Genomic DNA, 19146 nt, shown 5'->3' with positions numbered 1-19146 from the left:
AAAAAAAAAAAAAAAAAAAAAAAAAACCAGAGAAAATCACAACCACTGGACCCAGCAAACACCGAAACCAGTTACACACAAACCCAGCAAACCCAGCAAACACAGCCACCGAAAAAAAAAAAAAAAAAAAAAAAACAGAGAAAACACAAACCCAGCAAACACCGAAACCAGTTACACAACACCAGCAGCAAACCCAGCACCGAAAAACAAAAAAAAAAAAAAAAAAAAAAAAAAAAAAAAAAAAAAAAAAAAAAAAAAAAAACCCGAGAGTCATGTTTTTTTTTTTTTTTTTTTTTTGGTGTTGACGGTAGTTTCTAGGTTGCCGGCGGTGGGGGTGGCAGCGGTGATGGTGTGCAGCGGTGGTGGTGATTGTGGTTCTGCCCAGAAGGAAAGAGAGAGAAAGAATAAATAATGTATAAATAATGTGTTGTATTGGATAATGGTAATGGTGAGATATATTATTTTATTATGTAAAAATATTATTTTAATAAGTAGGATTGAGATATAAAAGTTGGGATGTTGGAGAATTGTAAAATTGTATTGTATAATTGATAAAGTGATTTTTTGAGGTGGTAAAATAAGATAGGATTTAGAATCTGGATGCGGATGGTCTTAGTGGTTTCAAGGTCCTCAATAGCATGATTTGGCCTTAGCATCAATGGGTATTGGCAATTTTTGTCTTCTACGGGGAGGTTATCAAAACTTCAAGACCCACAGCGAAAATAGGATGGTCTCTGCACGCTTTCTAAAATCAGAATAGAGAACAAACCCAAATTGATTTTTCTCTTCCTTTTTTGGGTTTTTATACCTGACCTGCTAAACCTGCAACCGGTATAGCACTAGCATTAAACAAACTGTCAATATCAAGACACTAGAGTTTGGATACAGCTGATATCAATCTCACGCCTGCGTTTGTGTTTAAACAATGGGTTTCATGCACTGTTTTAAGTATAGAATTTGGCGAAATAACTTTAAAACTAAGCTTCAGTATTTTGAGTATCTAGCGACTCAGCAATTAGCGGTATCCATGTTTCCAATTTTCAGCCTCAAACAATAAAGTCAACGGTTAGGATCTAAGGTCGGTACCATTCCGACTACAAAAACAGGGGTACCGTAGAATGACCCCCTGACAATTTGAGAGACAGAGAATGGCAGTTAAGTCGTCGTTCGGGTTCTTCTTCTCCAGCACGCCTAAAATTACACCTTATAGTCCTCGTTGCTCTAAACTGAAACCTCCACGTGGCAAAATCACAGGCTTCAGTTGCTCTGGTTTACGGTATGATGATGATGATGATGATGATGATAAGCGGAAAGCACCAATAAAGAGAAGCCACGGTGAGTCGTTTTGCTGTATATGCGGAAGAAGGCGTTTCATTGAAGGAGCAACGGCAACCTCAACGGCTTTGGCTGTGTTCCCTAATGGCCCCTCCAATGCTTCCGATTTACACTCTGATGATGATTATAGGGTACACTTCTAGCTTCTTCTTTCCAAAGCAAATTAAAAATAATAAAAAAAAAAACAAAAAAAAGAGAGAGATTTTACTTTATGTTGATAAATAAAATAGAATTTGAACTTATGACGTTTTTTGGGTGATGATTTTTTTTATTTTTTTATTGTTAGATTAAGGTATTAATTCTGTTTTAGTATAAGTGGGTTTAACCTTATATATTTTATTTAACGAAAATAGAATTTATAAGTTACACTAACTCGGCGTGCGTTTGGTTAAAATGAAAAAAAGAAGATTATTTTACTATTTAGTTTATTTTTATTACTATTTATGAGTTTCACTACACTTTTTAATACTATTTACAGGCTCTATTGTACTATTTTAACTAATTTTTACTATTATTTACAGTATTTTAGCAATAATTTTTTAGTTTTAACAAAATAAGCGGTATCTAAACACATCCTAAAACCCACAAAAATAGAAATATTCTAGAGAGATTAAGAAAAAAGAAATAATTTATTTTAGGCGATTACAAGTTAGCCACATCACAACAGTATTGAAATTAATACCATTTAAAAATTTCTTTTGTGATCAAACTTTTTCAGGGATTAAACTGCAACTGTTGAAAAATTTAAGCAATTTTGGATAAAATTTTAGGGACGAAGAGTGTATCTCATCAATATTGAAATTGATACCATTTAATTTTTTTTTTTGTGATCAAACATTTTCAGGGATTAAACTGCAACTGTTGAAAAATTTAAGGGATGAAAAGTGTATCTTAGCCTTTTGTGATTTTAGATAATATTAGACATTTTTGTTAGTGCTACTGCTACAAACTTGATTTTTATTGGCATAAGCATAAGCCAAGTGTTGTACCAATGTTGTGACATGTAGTGTTTGATACTCCACCCAACTTCTGAATTGCCTGTATAAGTTGAAAATTATGTGTCAGTTAGGATTTAAGAGTAACAATTCGTTTGTGTAGTCTGTGTTGAACAAGGTTCGCCCTCCAAGATCAGATTGGTACGAGGAGTTCCAAGCATCATTTTTGGATAAATTCAAGGACTCTTATGAAGCTGAGGTTAGAGCCCATTTCAGAGCAATTAGTTTGAAGTTTGGTGCATGTATGATTTCTCATGTCAAGTGTAAACATATTTGACAGCACTTGTGTGTGTAATCTTATGTTGTGTGGTAGATTGCAGATTACAAGTCACAATTGTTTAGTAACTTGAAGGGGAAGGCTCAGAAAGTGTTGGAGATTGGCATTGGTACAGGCCCTAATCTCAAGTATTATGCCAGTGAAGCTGATGTCCAGGTTTTTGGTATGGATCCCAATAGAAAGATGGAAAAGTATGCTCAGGCAGCAGCAGAGGCCGCTGGCCTGCCACTTACAAATTTTGAATTCTTACATGCAGTAAGAATGCTTCCCTTTATGGCACTACTTTATTCTGAACTTTTTATGATATAACATTTCTCTGCCTGAATATTGTACTTTCCATAATTTAAATTCTAGAAATATCCACTGGTGGTGTCCAAGAAGTAGCACTCTATGCCATTATAATTTGCAACATTGTGGTATTTTGGCCTTAACTACCCATGTGGGGAAAAGTATCCAAATGACTGGAAAATGTTTCTCAGACATTTTAGTGGGGAAAGATCCAATGAAAATTGTTTCAAATATCAACATTTGGATTGATAGCCTAGGATTCTTATGTAAGGCAATTGAAGCATCTCTAGTGATGTGCATTTGATCGCTTAAATTTGCATATTGAGTTGGAAAACTGATACTTTAATCAATGCTTCAATCCCTTGCTACTTTGGAAGGCAGGTTTTGGCATGTTATTTCTTTCTACTAGATTTAGATGATGTTTTAATTGTTTTTTCCCTTGGTAATATTTGGTTGTGAACTACAAAGTTGTTCTTTAGATTCTGAAGATGCAAAAAATATACAGGTTGGGGAGGCTATACCCTTAGGTGATGCTTCTGTTGATGCAGTTGTTGGAACACTTGTCTTGTGTTCTGTTAAAGATGTTGATATGGCACTGAAAGGTATTTAACATCTAGCTCTTAAAAATTCCTTTTTACTTTTATAGATTTAATTAGTTGAAGTTTATATAGAAACCTCATATTCTGTGAGAAGCAATGGAGCATGCATACGTCAAGTACTTCATATACAGTATGATTTTCTTTTTGCAAATTGGTTAGACTGCCTACAATTGCTTGCTTAACTGTGTTGTTGTTCTAACTAATAATTTGATTGTTTTGGAGTTTGATTTAATAACTTAGAAATGAGTATTGGTGTTACCTTATTTTCAAAGTTTATTACCTTTAATTACTGAGATTTGGATTCAACAGACTGAGTGGAAAAAATGTGTAGTATTTGGATGCACTACGCAGTTTTGTAGCATTTGAAGGCAAAAATTCATCCGCTAGATTAGAGATAATACTATAATGGAGCATTGGCAGAAATGAAGACTGAAAGTCTGAACTGATTACCTAACGAGGACCAAACATATCATGCATGCTTATGTTAGAGCAAGAAGCATATCCATATGTTGATCCAGTCAAAAAAAACAGCTAGTAGATCCATTGGTGCCATTAACATTACCAGAGCAAGTCCTTTATCCAGTTGAAGATATACAAAAAACTGATGAATCTAATTTCCAAATGCACCCCAAGGAGGTACATAGTTACTAGGATTTTCTAACTCAATATCCAAATATTTGACAAATTCTCTATTACCGTTGTATCCAGAGGTGAAGAGGGTGCTGAGACCTGGTGGTATTTACCTTTTTGTGGAACATGTGGCTGCTAAAGGTATTACGCTGAACTTCTTGGTTAACTAGCAAGACAGAAAGTTGTCGATCTAGTGAATGATAAACTACTTATTGTCCTCAAAACTTAAATTGTTAAGAAATGGTGAATTTTTATTCGACTATTATTCTAATAGTGAAAGGCCTTTTCCTTTTCCATTCTTTTTGCTATTGTTATGGTGGTGCAGATGGAACACTTCTTAGATTTATACAGAATGTTCTTGATCCTTTGCAACAGACAGTTGCTGATGGGTGTCACCTTACCAGGGAAACAGGAATGAAGATATCTGAAGCCGGGTTTTCTGGTGTTGAGCTTAACAAGGCTTTCTTGTCTAATGCCTTCTATGTAAACCCCCAGGTCTATGGTATAGCTCGTAAGTAACACCAAGAGTAACTCATTGTTGTTCTGAGTTCCAGTTCCTACATCTCAGCTACTTTTGATGTAGATTGTTGCTTTAGATTTGTGAGGGTACCAGGGGGGTCATTCCATTAGTTAAGGTTCACAACCATTGACACATGGGTTTTGATTTGAAGACTGAGAAGTTCACAATTCCGACCAAGTCATCAAGTGCTTTTGGTTGTTGGGTAGTTTGTAGACTACAGTTACTGTTCACTCAGAGCATGGCTAAATTCATTGGAAGCAGTTGTTGTATACTACAAAATTCAGAAGACATTCTCATTATTTAGATATAGGTTTGAAAAGGTTTGTTTTTTTTTTTCTACCCCTCATTTCATTTGCAAACAAGTTGTGAAACAAGCCTTACAATTAATTGTTCAAGTGCTAAATATTTCTTGCAGTAGGGTCATGATAGAATGTTTTGTTGAAAACATAATAGATAAAACCATGTGGAAGCAGCAATTTCTGGGTTCAAATTCATCAGGAAATCTTTTTCAAATGTTCTATTTTTTTAGATTTGTTTTTTTCGAAGTATTCAAGAGCTTGTTGATGCAATCCGATCGAACCAGAATGTGCCAAGAACAAAGAGTTCTATACCATCCTTGCTTATAATTGTAATGCACATTTTGATTGTAGTCATGTTATCTAAGTAAGAAAATGTGATGAATGTATAGTATATTTCACTCTATTCTTGTGATGAATTTCCTAAACATGTCTGAAGCTAACTTTTTCTTTTAGTTTTTTTTTAACTTATTTGTGTATGTACAACTTTTTAAATAAGCAAATAAACTCTCAGAAAAAAGTTTCAACTCTAAAGGCAGTAAGGCACAGTAAATGGCTAATGCTTGAATAATGTCATTACTTGTTTCAAGAGGAAGGGATCGTTTCAAAGTTCAACCAAGGGAGCAATGAACATTAAATAAAAGGGGAATATACATATATACATATATATATATATATATATATATGAATAACTTCGTTTGTTACACCCACTGATTATCAATATCTAATTGGGAGGTCCACACGCAAGTTGTCACATTCAAGAAGATGCTCAAGATTTAGCAATAATAATGAGCCAATGATTAAGATGCAGGTATACTAAAGTCGGTGGTCTTTCGTGGTTGTTATACATTAGCATTACTATATGTACACGTGTGTAATAATAATGATAATTCAGCTATACTTGAAAATAAGAAAAAAAAATTTAATAATAACACTAATAATCAAGCTATACTTGGGTGTGTATGACAAACCAGACAGCTCTTGTCATTGTTGTAAGTCCCTTGTCTTTGGTTTATTCAATCATAACACTTTCTTTTTCATTTGTATTATGTATTTCATTTTATATTTGATTAATCTAGTGCAATGATTATCATATTAAAGATGGCTATTTAGATGTTTAATGTACAAATGATCGCAACGTTGTCAGCTGTGACCCCTAAAACCATCATTGACTACCCTCTTACCAATGTGGAATGAGACATGAATTTTGGTGGGGGTGTAGAACTAGCTTAGAAAATCCAAATGCAAGACAAAGCGATGGGATTTACAAAAACAACCTGCAACAACTAAAAAGGCTCAACAAAACACCAAACGAAACACGCACAATTTTTTTTTTTTTTTTTTCCCTTTCACTAGATTGAAAAATCCCTAACTTTCCCCAAAATCGAATCTCATTAAACAACATATCATTAATAAGATTTTACATTAGTTATCATTGTATTAACTATTGCAAGATATAGAAGAAAAAGAGGTGGGGGGGGGGGGGGGAAATGAATATGTTAATTGGTGCTAGATTGATTCATAATTTTTATATATTAAAAATATATATACTTTTTTGAAAAATAGATACTTTTTTTTAGTAAACAATAATACTTCTTAAAACATACACGAAAATAGTAATATTAATATTTTAAACTGGATTTATAACGAGGAATTGAACAATAAGTGAGTCTTATTAAATTGGTAAGTAATAAAAACTAATAAATAAATACCTGTTTAGCTTAGAGTTGCTTGACTCCCTAAAAAAAGCTAGTAAAAATAAATAAATAAAATCAATGCACTTTGGCACTTTCTAACACTCCAAAAAAATTTCTTCAGGACATGACAAGTGACATCATTGTTTAAATAAATAAAAAAAATCATTGTTACCAACTAAAAAGATTATCAAATGTTTAAGAATTAATTTTTCATCCATATTATGTAACTAGAGCACACCTGCAATCAATTTGGCCTAACTAATATTTTAATCATTAATTTCTATCTATCCAACGGATAGAAAGTTCATCCGCAGCCAACTTCTCAACTAAAACCATAATCTGAATTTCCAATATTTTTCACAATTTGCTTATACGTCTTGCTACTAATATTATTTTCAATATTAACTCACCATTAGCACTATTTTCACATGAGTCCACATGTTTATTTAGTTTATTTTTTTTTCCCCGTCTTAAAAGAATATATAAAACTTTTTAAATCTTCACATTATTAACATGATTTTATCCCCACTTATTTTTAAATAAATTATACCAAATGAACACCATAATGGACTTCTCAATAAATCATAAAAAATAGTATAAATTTTTGAGTATTTGTAAACTTCATTTAAACCTAAAAGGCAACATAAATATAATAAGTTCCAAGACGTTGGTTTTAGTTAGTTTAACCAATCAAATTTCTTATTGCCGTATAATATAAATAGGTTTTGAATATCATTTATATCAAAAATCAATTAATGTCTTAACCACAATTCAAATTCCTCAACCTCCACTAATGTATCCAAAAAAAGAGTCTCTTAATCTACTATTAAAGAACAACTATAATTCAACAAACACAACAGGTTTAAAACTTATTCCATTTATATCACAAAAAGAATCACAATATTTTCACAACAAGCTAAGTTGTTAGCCCAACATTAGAAAAAAAAAAAAAAAAAAAAAAAGGGTTTGGCTTATATTCAGTACTTTTTAAACCAAAATCTTCTTTTATTTTAATGAGAAACTACCATATTATCCATTAACTAAATAAAATGTTGAAATTAAAACTCATTACCACTTGTCATTGTATATTTAAAATAATAGGAGATGTCCAGTTACAAAAGTACTAGAGGGAAGCCAAACCCAAAAAAAAAAATTATCAACCGCCATTCAAAACAAATGTATTGTGAAAAGATTTTGATATTTAATATTTTGTTATGTTCCTAAATTTTCCCATAATATTGGGTGTTTCAAGAAAAAAAAAAAAAAGGTTCTTGGGTGAGGGTGAGAACTCAGAAGGGGTTGAAAATAAATACAGGAAAAAATAGAGGACCTCAGTGCTAGTCGAGTTTCCATAAGAAAGAGAACATCAGGCTTAAACTTAAAGGCAATTTTCTGACATTATAGAACTGCAAAAGATTTGCCCAAACCTTTACAATTCCAACTTATAACTCTCATGGTTGTAGGGGAAGCTGATGGGGGTCAGCTTCCCAGAACCCATCTTGATTTTATGTGGCAACTGTGAATGAATCTGCCATAAACCCTTTAGAAACAACAGTGCTTGGTTCCACAATATCATCCAAAGGTATAACTTCCTTTTGCTTCCCTAGAGTGATTAAGTTAGAGAAGAATCCACACAATAGCTTCTATCTGATAACCTCCCTATCTCCTTACAGAATCTCTTCCTTGAATTAGGTTTAGGAGCCTTCAAAACAACTTGAGTGTCCTCAGGTTCTTCAAATCGAAGCTAGATTTGTAGACAAGGTTCAGAGTGGACAGAGCTAGGTGAGTTTCGGCCTGGGTCAACAACAAAGGGTTGGGCGAGCTAAGAGTGCATGTACCAGCATTTATCAAAGGACTTGGACTAAGGCCAACAAGAGAATCTTAGTGATTAGTCGCACTAGGTGTTATCTCCTGATAGGCCACATGGGTCGAATTATGGATTTGGTCCTGAGAATGGGTTTGGGCCCAAGAGATTTGAGGCCCCTTGCTAGTTTCCTCTCTTTCAAATCACAATCTATCTTGGTTAACTCGACAAACAAGGGCTTTAGCTATAGAGTTAGGAGATTTAAGGATTTGTCCCATATTCCAAACTGAAGCTGGCAGAACCTCAGGTCTATCTCTGTTTAGACTATCCAGATTAAACAGAATGGTTATACTGGACTCACTTTCAGTGTCAGAGACCAAATGTTAGTTGTCCTGTAGGAAACTAGTAGTGATAAAAGGCCCCTCTTCACCAATCCATGACCATCTTAGAGTGGAAGAGCTTATTGGGAACCAAGGGGGGCGAAAGGCAAATGAGACACCAGAAGGTTGGCTAGAAAAGGGGTTATTAGTATTGCTAGGTTCCACAAGGGAAGGGTGAAAGGGTGAAGAAGCTGGTGAGTTGAAGGGAGTGTTTGGAACTGGTTGGTGGCCAAGGTTTAGAGAGTCTATGGCAGTGTTCAAGGTGGTTTGTTCTGTGTCTTGGTTGTGTTGTGGCTATGGGGACTGGTGGCTCTGTGCTATTGTATTGGGAACCAAGTTATGCAAAAAAAGGGTATCAAGGTCAAGGTATCTGCGAGAGTGAGTTGCATGTGTTTGGGAAGAACTATCAGAGGAAGAAGGATAAGGCATAGGTGGAGGGTTATGGGTTCAGGAGTGAGGCTGGTGCTGCCTATAGCCATACCTAATTTGTGTAGTCCACCTCCTACTATTATAAAAAGCATGAAGGAAATTTCCAAATTGAGGTTCCAATGTATCAAAACTAAAGTTTTCATGGTGAAGATCCTGAATGCGAAGTCTTTATCGGAAAAGCATTGTTTCAATATCTTCCATGCTCTATGAGCACTGACTTCGTGTATGCCCAATTAAACCACATCTGTTGCAGAGCTTGTGAACCTTCTCATACTTACACTGTATTCAAATTTTTGAACCATCATCTAGGCAAAGCACAAAACTTGAAATAATAGGCATCCATGGGTTGATTGAAACTTTGATTCTCATAAACCTAATATTACGAGGAATGCTATCCTCCCAATCTACATGCTCAAATATACCCATAATATGCCCCATCCTCTCAACTAAATCCGGGTATTGGTACTCCAAAGGCAGTCCATGCAATTGGACCTAAATTGAAACAAAGTTTAGTTGGAGCCTTTCAATCACTAAGTTGGGCCTCTACTTCTCCAGTATAAATAAATCCCCATCCACAACCCATGGTCCTTCTAAACAAATTTGGTTAAGATCGTCAACATGCTCAAAACTTAAAATTTAGAAGTATGAATCCCTTCTGATGATTGTCACATTACCTCTAATCCTCCATGCAGAATTAATAATTTGTTGGAGATGGTGCACAGAAAACTTCTTGTAGTCTGGAATGAAGCCAATGGCATAGAGGCTCTAAAAATCCCGTTGGATTGAAACTTCTTCATGGTCTGCTTCTACTATAGGGCCATGACGGGCAAAAGGAATTTCTTCATCATCACTAGAGTGGAAGTCAGACTCCACTTCATCTGTAAACAAATCAACACTAGTATTGGATTCGCTACTTTCCATCCAGCCAAAGTCTCGAAAATTGAAAGGGTCATCCATGAGAAAAACAAGGATCAGGTGAAAAAAGTTGCATGCAAATGACAAAATAGAGAGTAAGAAGTACGGTTCAGAAAGTTGACAAAAGATAGAAGGAAAGAAAGAAAGGGAAAGTGAGTAAAGATGTCAACTAGCAACATGTAAACCAAAAGCCATGGGAATGGACAAGACAAAGGAAGCTAAAGAGAAGAGAAGCAAGACACTCAGCAAACATGCAAAGGTTAAAAGAGACTACGAGAGAAGACTAAGTAGATGTTAGTATTAAAGAGAAAAGACAACTGAAAAGAAAGATGCAAGGGGGTTTGAAGTTGACAGGTCTGATGAAAGGTGATAGGTAAAAGAGCAGACTATCATAAGACAAAACGCCAGCACTTAGGGCCTAGAGGAAGAACACTCTCATAGAGAGAGAAAATCATTATACTATTTTTAAAATTTAAAGCAGAGACTATAGCTTCAAGGTTGATGCAATTAATAGCAATGCTTGATTTATGAAAGTGTTTTAGTTTCTATTTCTAATTGTGTAACAAAATTATTCAAAGATACTGTATTATCTAATTTTATACAGTGAAAATAGCCAAATACCATGTTTTGGCAAAATTTGTGGCAAACTAGCACTATTTTGAAAAAATTTAGCAAGCTACCACTTTTTTAGTACTCGAGTCTCACAAAATTGAGTTCTAAATAGTACTTGAGTTCAGTGAACTCAAGTTCCTAGGTGAGTCGCCAACGTAGCATTTCTGACCTGAAATTTGAGTAATTAAAAAAGTAATGCGATACTCGATATTACAAAAATCAAGTACTTCTTTATAGTACTTGAGCTTAACAAAGTCAAGTACCTTATTTTTTTTATTTTTTTTTTCTAATTTTCGTTTTGTACAAAACATTTTGAAAAGAGTGGTTAACACTTGACAGCATTTATTTAGTAAAATTTTAAAAATAAAGAATAAACAAAAGCTAGAAGAGTGCACAAACAAACCATTAAAAAATTGAATAACCCAACGAAATTTAAAAATGAGTGGTTGACAGAATGCAAGTTGTCAATCATCTTCAAAGAGAACCAGAAGACTCTAGAGTTCAAAGGAGAAAAGAAAACTACAGAAACAACAAATTAAAAAAAAAAATGCAGAGAAAGAGAAAATGCAGAAACAGCGATTGGCAAAAACGCAGAGAAAGAAGGCGAGCAAGACTGAAAAGAAGAGTAAGAACAAATAGTGGTGCGATCTCAATGTCTAAGGTTGGAGCTTCATCAATGGCTGAGCCTGTAAGTACCAAAAAGAAAAATAAGGTACTCGACTTTGCTAAGCTCAAGTACTATAAAGAAGTACTTGATTTCCATAATATCGAGTACCATATTATTTTTTTAATTGCACAAATTTCAGGTCAGCAGTGCCACGCTAGCGACTCACCTAAGAACTTGAGCTCACTGAACTCGAGTACTATTTAGAACTCGATTTTGTGAAACTCAAGTACTAAAAAAGTGGTATATTGCTAAATATTTCCGAAACAGTATTAGTTTGCCACAAATTTTGCCAAAACATGGTATTTGGCTATTTTCACCAATTTTATACTATTGTATTATTTAGTCTTAAAGTTGTGTTGACAATAGCGTTTTGGACCTAAAATCAATATCATGTAGTAGCTGAATTATATTGGATTTCATATATGGGTCATGCTAACAAGTGCTCTTACGGTAATTGTTAATAAACTATATTAGAAAAGTTTTTAACACCATTTTCATGAAAAATATAAAAAGTTGTCAGAAAAATTAATTGCTTCATCATTTTCCCATAAAATGTTTCTAAAAATAGTTCTTAAACCAATTCCCTTAGGACATTAGTTAACATTTCCCTTCTTTTATATATATATATATATATATTCTATCAATTTTATGAATTGTGATGTTGGATAGTATCAAGCAATTTACCATGTTTCTTTATTTAATGTCAAACAACATATTTTATTTTATTCAAAAAGGTGTTTTAAATGTATAAATACATGTGTGGTGATTCAAGATAGAATTTCCTCTAATGATATCCTCGTAGAATTTACATTTATAGCATCCAAGGAAATGGTATAGGCTACAAATTACTTCTCTTGGGATCGCATTTTGAACCCATTTTAGTTTTTTTCTTTTCTTTTCCTTTTGTTTTAGACTATGAATTTTACTCCCTAAAGTTTAGGGGTGTTTGGATTTTACACATGAAGTTTCAGAATTTGGGGGTGTAAAATCCAAACACCCCCAAAGTTTAGGGGGTAAAATCCAAATTTTGAAATATTAAGATATAAAATCAAATCCCTCCAAACTTCAGGGGGTAAAATCCAAATTCTGAAACTTTAGATTGTAAAATCCAAACACCTGCAAGCTTTAAGGGTGTAATTTGCAATTCAGTATAATATATATGACTCTACACGTGCATGATTGTTTTTATATGTAATGACATGGATATGCATGAGATGATATGTGACCTAGCAAAGAATTTAAAATCCCCAATTTAATATCATGTTAAAAATGACTACTGTTAACTTAGCCATCCAATTATTAATTTATTAAGTAATTTTTTATTTTTATAGAATTTCAACTTACATTGCCCATTCCATAATAATTGCTCTAATTATCATGCTAAGACACCAACTAATTTTTTATGTAGACGAGGGTCAAACTCTAAATCTCTTATTCAACTACAAGAGGCTTTACCGGTTAAACTAACTTAAAACTACAAGTAAAGTTTAATTTAATCTCTCAATTATTAATTTATGATTTAACCATTTTAACTTATTGATAATGCGGTAGAAACAATATGCACATCATGTAATTAAATCCATTAACAAAAAATACAAACAAAATAGTTATCACAAGCCTAATGTTCAAGGGTGAATTGCTTAAATCAAATATCCATTGATGATCCAATTGACACTCAATCAAAGTTCAAGGTAATATTAGTATATAAATAAATAAATAAATAATCATGTTACACACTTGTTATTGTGCACTTTGGGTCTATTTGAGAACAATTTATTTAGCAGAAATTGCAAATTTTTTACTAAAGTATTGTAAAGTGGGACCCATAACTAGTAGCAAAAAATGCAATAAGACCTATAAATAATAGCAAAAATAAGATAAATAATAAAATAAGCTAACTTTAAATTCTAATCTCAAACACAACGTTCATACACATTTACTTTAGAATTGTTTTTAAAAAATACAATTTCAATACAAATTGTGAAAGAGTAAAATCGTGTTTTAGCTTATGTGACTGTTTGAACGTGGCGAACATAAAATAATGAGTGTGTGATAATTATTATCTAATAAATAAATAAATAAATAAAAGAAACATAAATTACAGGTTTTTTTTTTTTCAAAATAACCAAAATCCTCAAATAATTTTATTAGTTAGCAAGGTTTTGAAACTATTTAGCAATATAACAAATTGAGTGTAGGAAACTTGATTTTGTTGGGCTAAATCGAGTGTGAAGAGGTTGAGTTCCATGAAAGTCGAGTCTCCGTGACTCGATTTCCCTACTAGGCTACAACTTTCACCAAAGATGAAGTTCCAGGAAGATGGAGGAAACCAAATCAAAAGGCCCAGAGATTGTTTCTACTTTGGAAACCACAATGAAATTGAGTTTAATAGGGTCGAGTTCCATGTTGAAGTCAACTCCATCGTGCTCAGTTTAAAACACCGAAATCGAGTTGTTAGATACCAAAGTTGTTTCAAAATTATGCTAACTAACAAAATAGTTTGACTTTTAGTGTTATTTATATAAAATAAAAAAAAAAAAAAAAAAAATTCTTCAGGACATGACAAGTGACATCATTGTTTAAATAAAAAAATCATTTTACCAACTAAAAAGATTATCAAATGTTTAAGAATTAATTTTTCATCCATATTATGTAACTGAGCACACCTGCAATCAATTTGGCCTAACTAATATTTTAATCATTAATTTCTTCATCCAACGGATAGAAAGTTCATCCGCACCAACTTCTCAACTAAAACCATAATCTGAATTTCCAATATTTTTCACAATTTGCTTATAGTCTTGCACTAATATTATTTTCAATATTGACTCACATTAGCCTATTTTCACATGAGTCACATGTTTATTTAGTTTAGCTTTCTTTCTTTTCTTTTTTTTTCTTTTTTTTCTTTTTTCTCTTAAAAGAATATATAAAACTTTTATAATCTTACATTATTAACATGACTTTTTCCCACTTATTTTTAAATAAATTATACCAAATGAACACCATAATGGACTTCTCAATAAATCATAAAAATAGTATAAATTTTTGGTATTTGTAAACTTCATTAAACCTAAAAGGCAACATAAATATAATAAGTTCAAGACGTGGTTTTATTAGTTTAACCAATCAAATTTCTTATTCGTCATAATATAAATTAGGTTTGAATTCATTTATACAAAAATAATTAATGTCTTAACCACAATTCAAAAAAAAAAGTCTCTTAATCTTAAAGAACATATAATTCAACAAACCAAAGGGTTAAATCTTATTATTTATATCACAAAAAAGAATCACAATATTTTCACAACAAGCTAAGTTGTTGCCACATAGTCAAAATAAAATGAATAAAAAAAAAGTTTGGCTTACCTCAAGTTATATTTTTAATAAAAATCTGTCTTATTATTTTAATAGAAACTACATATTATAAACTCATACTTAATTTGAAATTAAAACTCATACCATTGTCATTGTATATTAAATAAGAGATGTCTAGTTACAAAAGTACCAGAGGAAAGCCAAACCCAAAAAAAAATTATCACACCGCAATTTAAAACAAATGGTGGGCGAGGATTGAATCCTAAATCTCTTATTCAACCATAAAGATACTAGTTGGCTAACTACGAAAAGATTTTGATATTTAATATTTTGTTAATTCCTAAATTTTCCCATAATATTGGGTGTTTCAAGAAAAAAAAAAAAAAGGTTCTTGGGTGAGGGTGAGAACTCAGAAGGGGTTGAAAATAAATACAGGAAAAAATAGAGGACCTCAGTGCTAGTCGAGTTTCCATAAGAAAGAGAACATCAGGCTTAAACTTAAAGGCAATTTTCTGACATTATAGAACTGCAAAAGATTTGCCCAAACCTTTACAATTCCAACTTATAACTCTCATGGTTGTAGGGAAGCTGATGGGGGTCAGCTTCCCAGAACCCATCTTGATTTTATGTGGCAACTGTGAATGAATCTGCCATAAACCCTTTAGAAACAACAGTGCTTGGTTCCACAATATCATCCAAAGGTATAACTTCCTTTTGCTTCCCTAGAGTGATTAAGTTAGAGAAGAATCCACACAATAGCTTCTATCTGATAACCTCCCTATCTCCTTACAGAATCTCTTCCTTGAATTAGGTTTAGGAGCCTTCAAAACAACTTGAGTGTCCTCAGGTTCTTCAAATCGAAGCTAGATTTGTAGACAAGGTTCAGAGTGGACAGAGCTAGGTGAGTTTCGGCCTGGGTCAACAACAAAGGGTTGGGCGAGCTAAGAGTGCATGTACCAGCATTTATCAAAGGACTTGGACTAAGGCCAACAAGAGAATCTTAGTGATTAGTCGCACTAGGTGTTATCTCCTGATAGGCCACATGGGTCGAATTATGGATTTGGTCCTGAGAATGGGTTTGGGCCAAGAGATTTGAGGCCCCTTGCTAGTTTCCTCTCTTTCAAATCACAATCTATCTTGGTTAACTCGACAAACAAGGGCTTTAGCTATAGAGTTAGGAGATTTAAGGATTTGTCCCATATTCCAAACTGAAGCTGGCAGAACCTCAGGTCTATCTCTGTTTAGACTATCCAGATTAAACAGAATGGTTATACTGGACTCACTTTCAGTGTCAGAGACCAAATGTTAGTTGTCCTGTAGGAAACTAGTAGTGATAAAAGGCCCTCTTCACCAATCCATGACCATCTTAGAGTGGAAGAGCTTATTGGGAACCAAGGGGGGCGAAAGGCAAATGAGACACCAGAAGGTTGGCTAGAAAAGGGGTTATTAGTATTGCTAGGTTCCACAAGGGAAGGGTGAAAGGGTGAAGAAGCTGGTGAGTTGAAGGGAGTGTTTGGAACTGGTTGGTGGCCAAGGTTTAGAGAGTCTATGGCAGTGTTCAAGGTGGTTTGTTCTGTGTCTTGGTTGTGTTGTGGCTATGGGGACTGGTGGCTCTGTGCTATTGTATTGGGAACCAAGTTATGCAAAAAAAGGGTATCAAGGTCAAGGTATCTGCGAGAGTGAGTTGCATGTGTTTGGGAAGAACTATCAGAGGAAGAAGGATAAGGCATAGGTGGAGGGTTATGGGTTCAGGAGTGAGGCTGGTGCTGCCTATAGCCATACCTAATTTGTGTAGTCCACCTCCTACTATTATAAAAAGCATGAAGGAAATTTCCAAATTGAGGTTCCAATGTATCAAAACTAAAGTTTTCATGGTGAAGATCCTGAATGCGAAGTCTTTATCGGAAAAGCATTGTTTCAATATCTTCCATGCTCTATGAGCACTGACTTCGTGTATGCCCAATTAAACCACATCTGTTGCAGAGCTTGTGAACCTTCTCATACTTACACTGTATTCAAATTTTTGAACCATCATCTAGGCAAAGCACAAAACTTGAAATAATAGGCATCCATGGGTTGATTGAAACTTTGATTCTCATAAACCTAATATTACGAGGAATGCTATCCTCCCAATCTACATGCTCAAATATACCCATAATATGCCCCATCCTCTCAACTAAATCCGGGTATTGGTACTCCAAAGGCAGTCCATGCAATTGGACCTAAATTGAAACAAAGTTTAGTTGGAGCCTTTCAATCACTAAGTTGGGCCTCTACTTCTCCAGTATAAATAAATCCCATCCACAACCCATGGTCCTTCTAAACAAATTTGGTTAAGATCGTCAACATGCTCAAAACTTAAAATTTAGAAGTATGAATCCCTTCTGATGATTGTCACATTACCTCTAATCCTCCATGCAGAATTAATAATTTGTTGGAGATGGTGCACAGAAAACTTCTTGTAGTCTGGAATGAAGCCAATGGCATAGAGGCTCTAAAAATCCCGTTGGATTGAAACTTCTTCATGGTCTGCTTCTACTATAGGGCCATGACGGGCAAAAGGAATTTCTTCATCATCACTAGAGTGGAAGTCAGACTCCACTTCATCTGTAAACAAATCAACACTAGTATTGGATTCGCTACTTTCCATCCAGCCAAAGTCTCGAAAATTGAAAGGGTCATCCATGAGAAAAACAAGGATCAGGTGAAAAAAGTTGCATGCAAATGACAAAATAGAGAGTAAGAAGTACGGTTCAGAAAGTTGACAAAAGATAGAAGGAAAGAAAGAAAGGGAAAGTGAGTAAAGATGTCAACTAGCAACATGTAAACCAAAAGCCATGGGAATGGACAAGACAAAGGAAGCTAAAGAGAAGAGAAGCAAGACACTCAGCAAACATGCAAAGGTTAAAAGAGACTACGAGAGAAGACTAAGTAGATGTTAGTATTAAAGAGAAAAGACAACTGAAAAGAAAGATGCAAGGGGGTTTGAAGTTGACAGGTCTGATGAAAGGTGATAGGTAAAAGAGCAGACTATCATAAGACAAAACGCCAGCACTTAGGGCCTAGAGGAAGAACACTCTCATAGAGAGAGAAAATCATTATACTATTTTTAAAATTTAAAGCAGAGACTATAGCTTCAAGGTTGATGCAATTAATAGCAATGCTTGATTTATGAAAGTGTTTTAGTTTCTATTTCTAATTGTGTAACAAAATTATTCAAAGATACTGTATTATCTAATTTTATACAGTGAAAATAGCCAAATACCATGTTTTGGCAAAATTTGTGGCAAACTAGCACTATTTTGAAAAAATTTAGCAAGCTACCACTTTTTTAGTACTCGAGTCTCACAAAATTGAGTTCTAAATAGTACTTGAGTTCAGTGAACTCAAGTTCCTAGGTGAGTCGCCAACGTAGCATTTCTGACCTGAAATTTGAGTAATTAAAAAAGTAATGCGATACTCGATATTACAAAAATCAAGTACTTCTTTATAGTACTTGAGCTTAACAAAGTCAAGTACCTTATTTTTTTTATTTTTTTTTTCTAATTTTCGTTTTGTACAAAACATTTTGAAAAGAGTGGTTAACACTTGACAGCATTTATTTAGTAAAATTTTAAAAATAAAGAATAAACAAAAGCTAGAAGAGTGCACAAACAAACCATTAAAAAATTGAATAACCCAACGAAATTTAAAAATGAGTGGTTGACAGAATGCAAGTTGTCAATCATCTTCAAAGAGAACCAGAAGACTCTAGAGTTCAAAGGAGAAAAGAAAACTACAGAAACAACAAATTAAAAAAAAAATGCAGAGAAAGAGAAAATGCAGAAACAGCGATTGGCAAAAACGCAGAGAAAGAAGGCGAGCAAGACTGAAAAGAAGAGTAAGAACAAATAGTGGTGCGATCTCAATGTCTAAGGTTGGAGCTTCATCAATGGCTGAGCCTGTAAGTACCAAAAAGAAAAATAAGGTACTCGACGTCCACACGCAAGTTGTCACATTCAAGAAGATGCTCAAGATTTAGCGATAATAATGAGCCAATGATTAAGATGCAGGAATACTAAAGTCGGTGGTCTTTCATGGTTGTCATGCATTAGCATTACTATATGTACACGTGTGTGTCATAATAATAATAATAATAATAATAATAATAATAATTCAGCCATACTTGAAAATAAGATAAATAATTTTATAACAACGCTAATAATCAAGCTATACTTGGGTGTGTATGACAAACCAGACAGCTCTTGGCAGTTGTGAGTCCCTTCTCTTCTGGTTTATTCAATCATAAAATCATATTCTCTTTTTCATTTGTATTATGTACTACTTTCATTTTATATTTGATTAATCTAGAGCAATAATTATCATATTAAAGATGGCTATTTAC

The 19146-nt window shown here is 33.6% G+C and overlaps 1 protein-coding gene across 1 annotated transcript; it reads left to right on the top strand.

Annotated features, from left to right (window-relative positions):
• The first annotated feature begins 776 nt into the window (after positions 1–776).
• On the top strand, positions 777–5157 carry LOC111992710 (uncharacterized). The gene is made up of 6 exons (XM_024024570.2): positions 777–1466; positions 2434–2529; positions 2644–2862; positions 3401–3497; positions 4203–4265; positions 4450–5157. Exons 1-6 carry the CDS (start codon positions 1149–1151, stop codon positions 4641–4643), a joined length of 987 nt encoding a protein of 328 aa, XP_023880338.1. The 5' UTR covers positions 777–1148; the 3' UTR covers positions 4644–5157.
• Positions 5158–19146: the final 13989 nt, after the last annotated feature.

Source organism: Quercus suber, unplaced genomic scaffold, assembly GCF_002906115.3.
Source record: "Quercus suber isolate HL8 unplaced genomic scaffold, Cork oak 2.0 scaffold_11, whole genome shotgun sequence".
Classification (NCBI taxonomy): domain Eukaryota; kingdom Viridiplantae; phylum Streptophyta; class Magnoliopsida; order Fagales; family Fagaceae; genus Quercus; species Quercus suber.
Note: the sequence above shows the minus strand (reverse complement) of the source record. Positions and strands in the feature narration are given on the sequence as shown.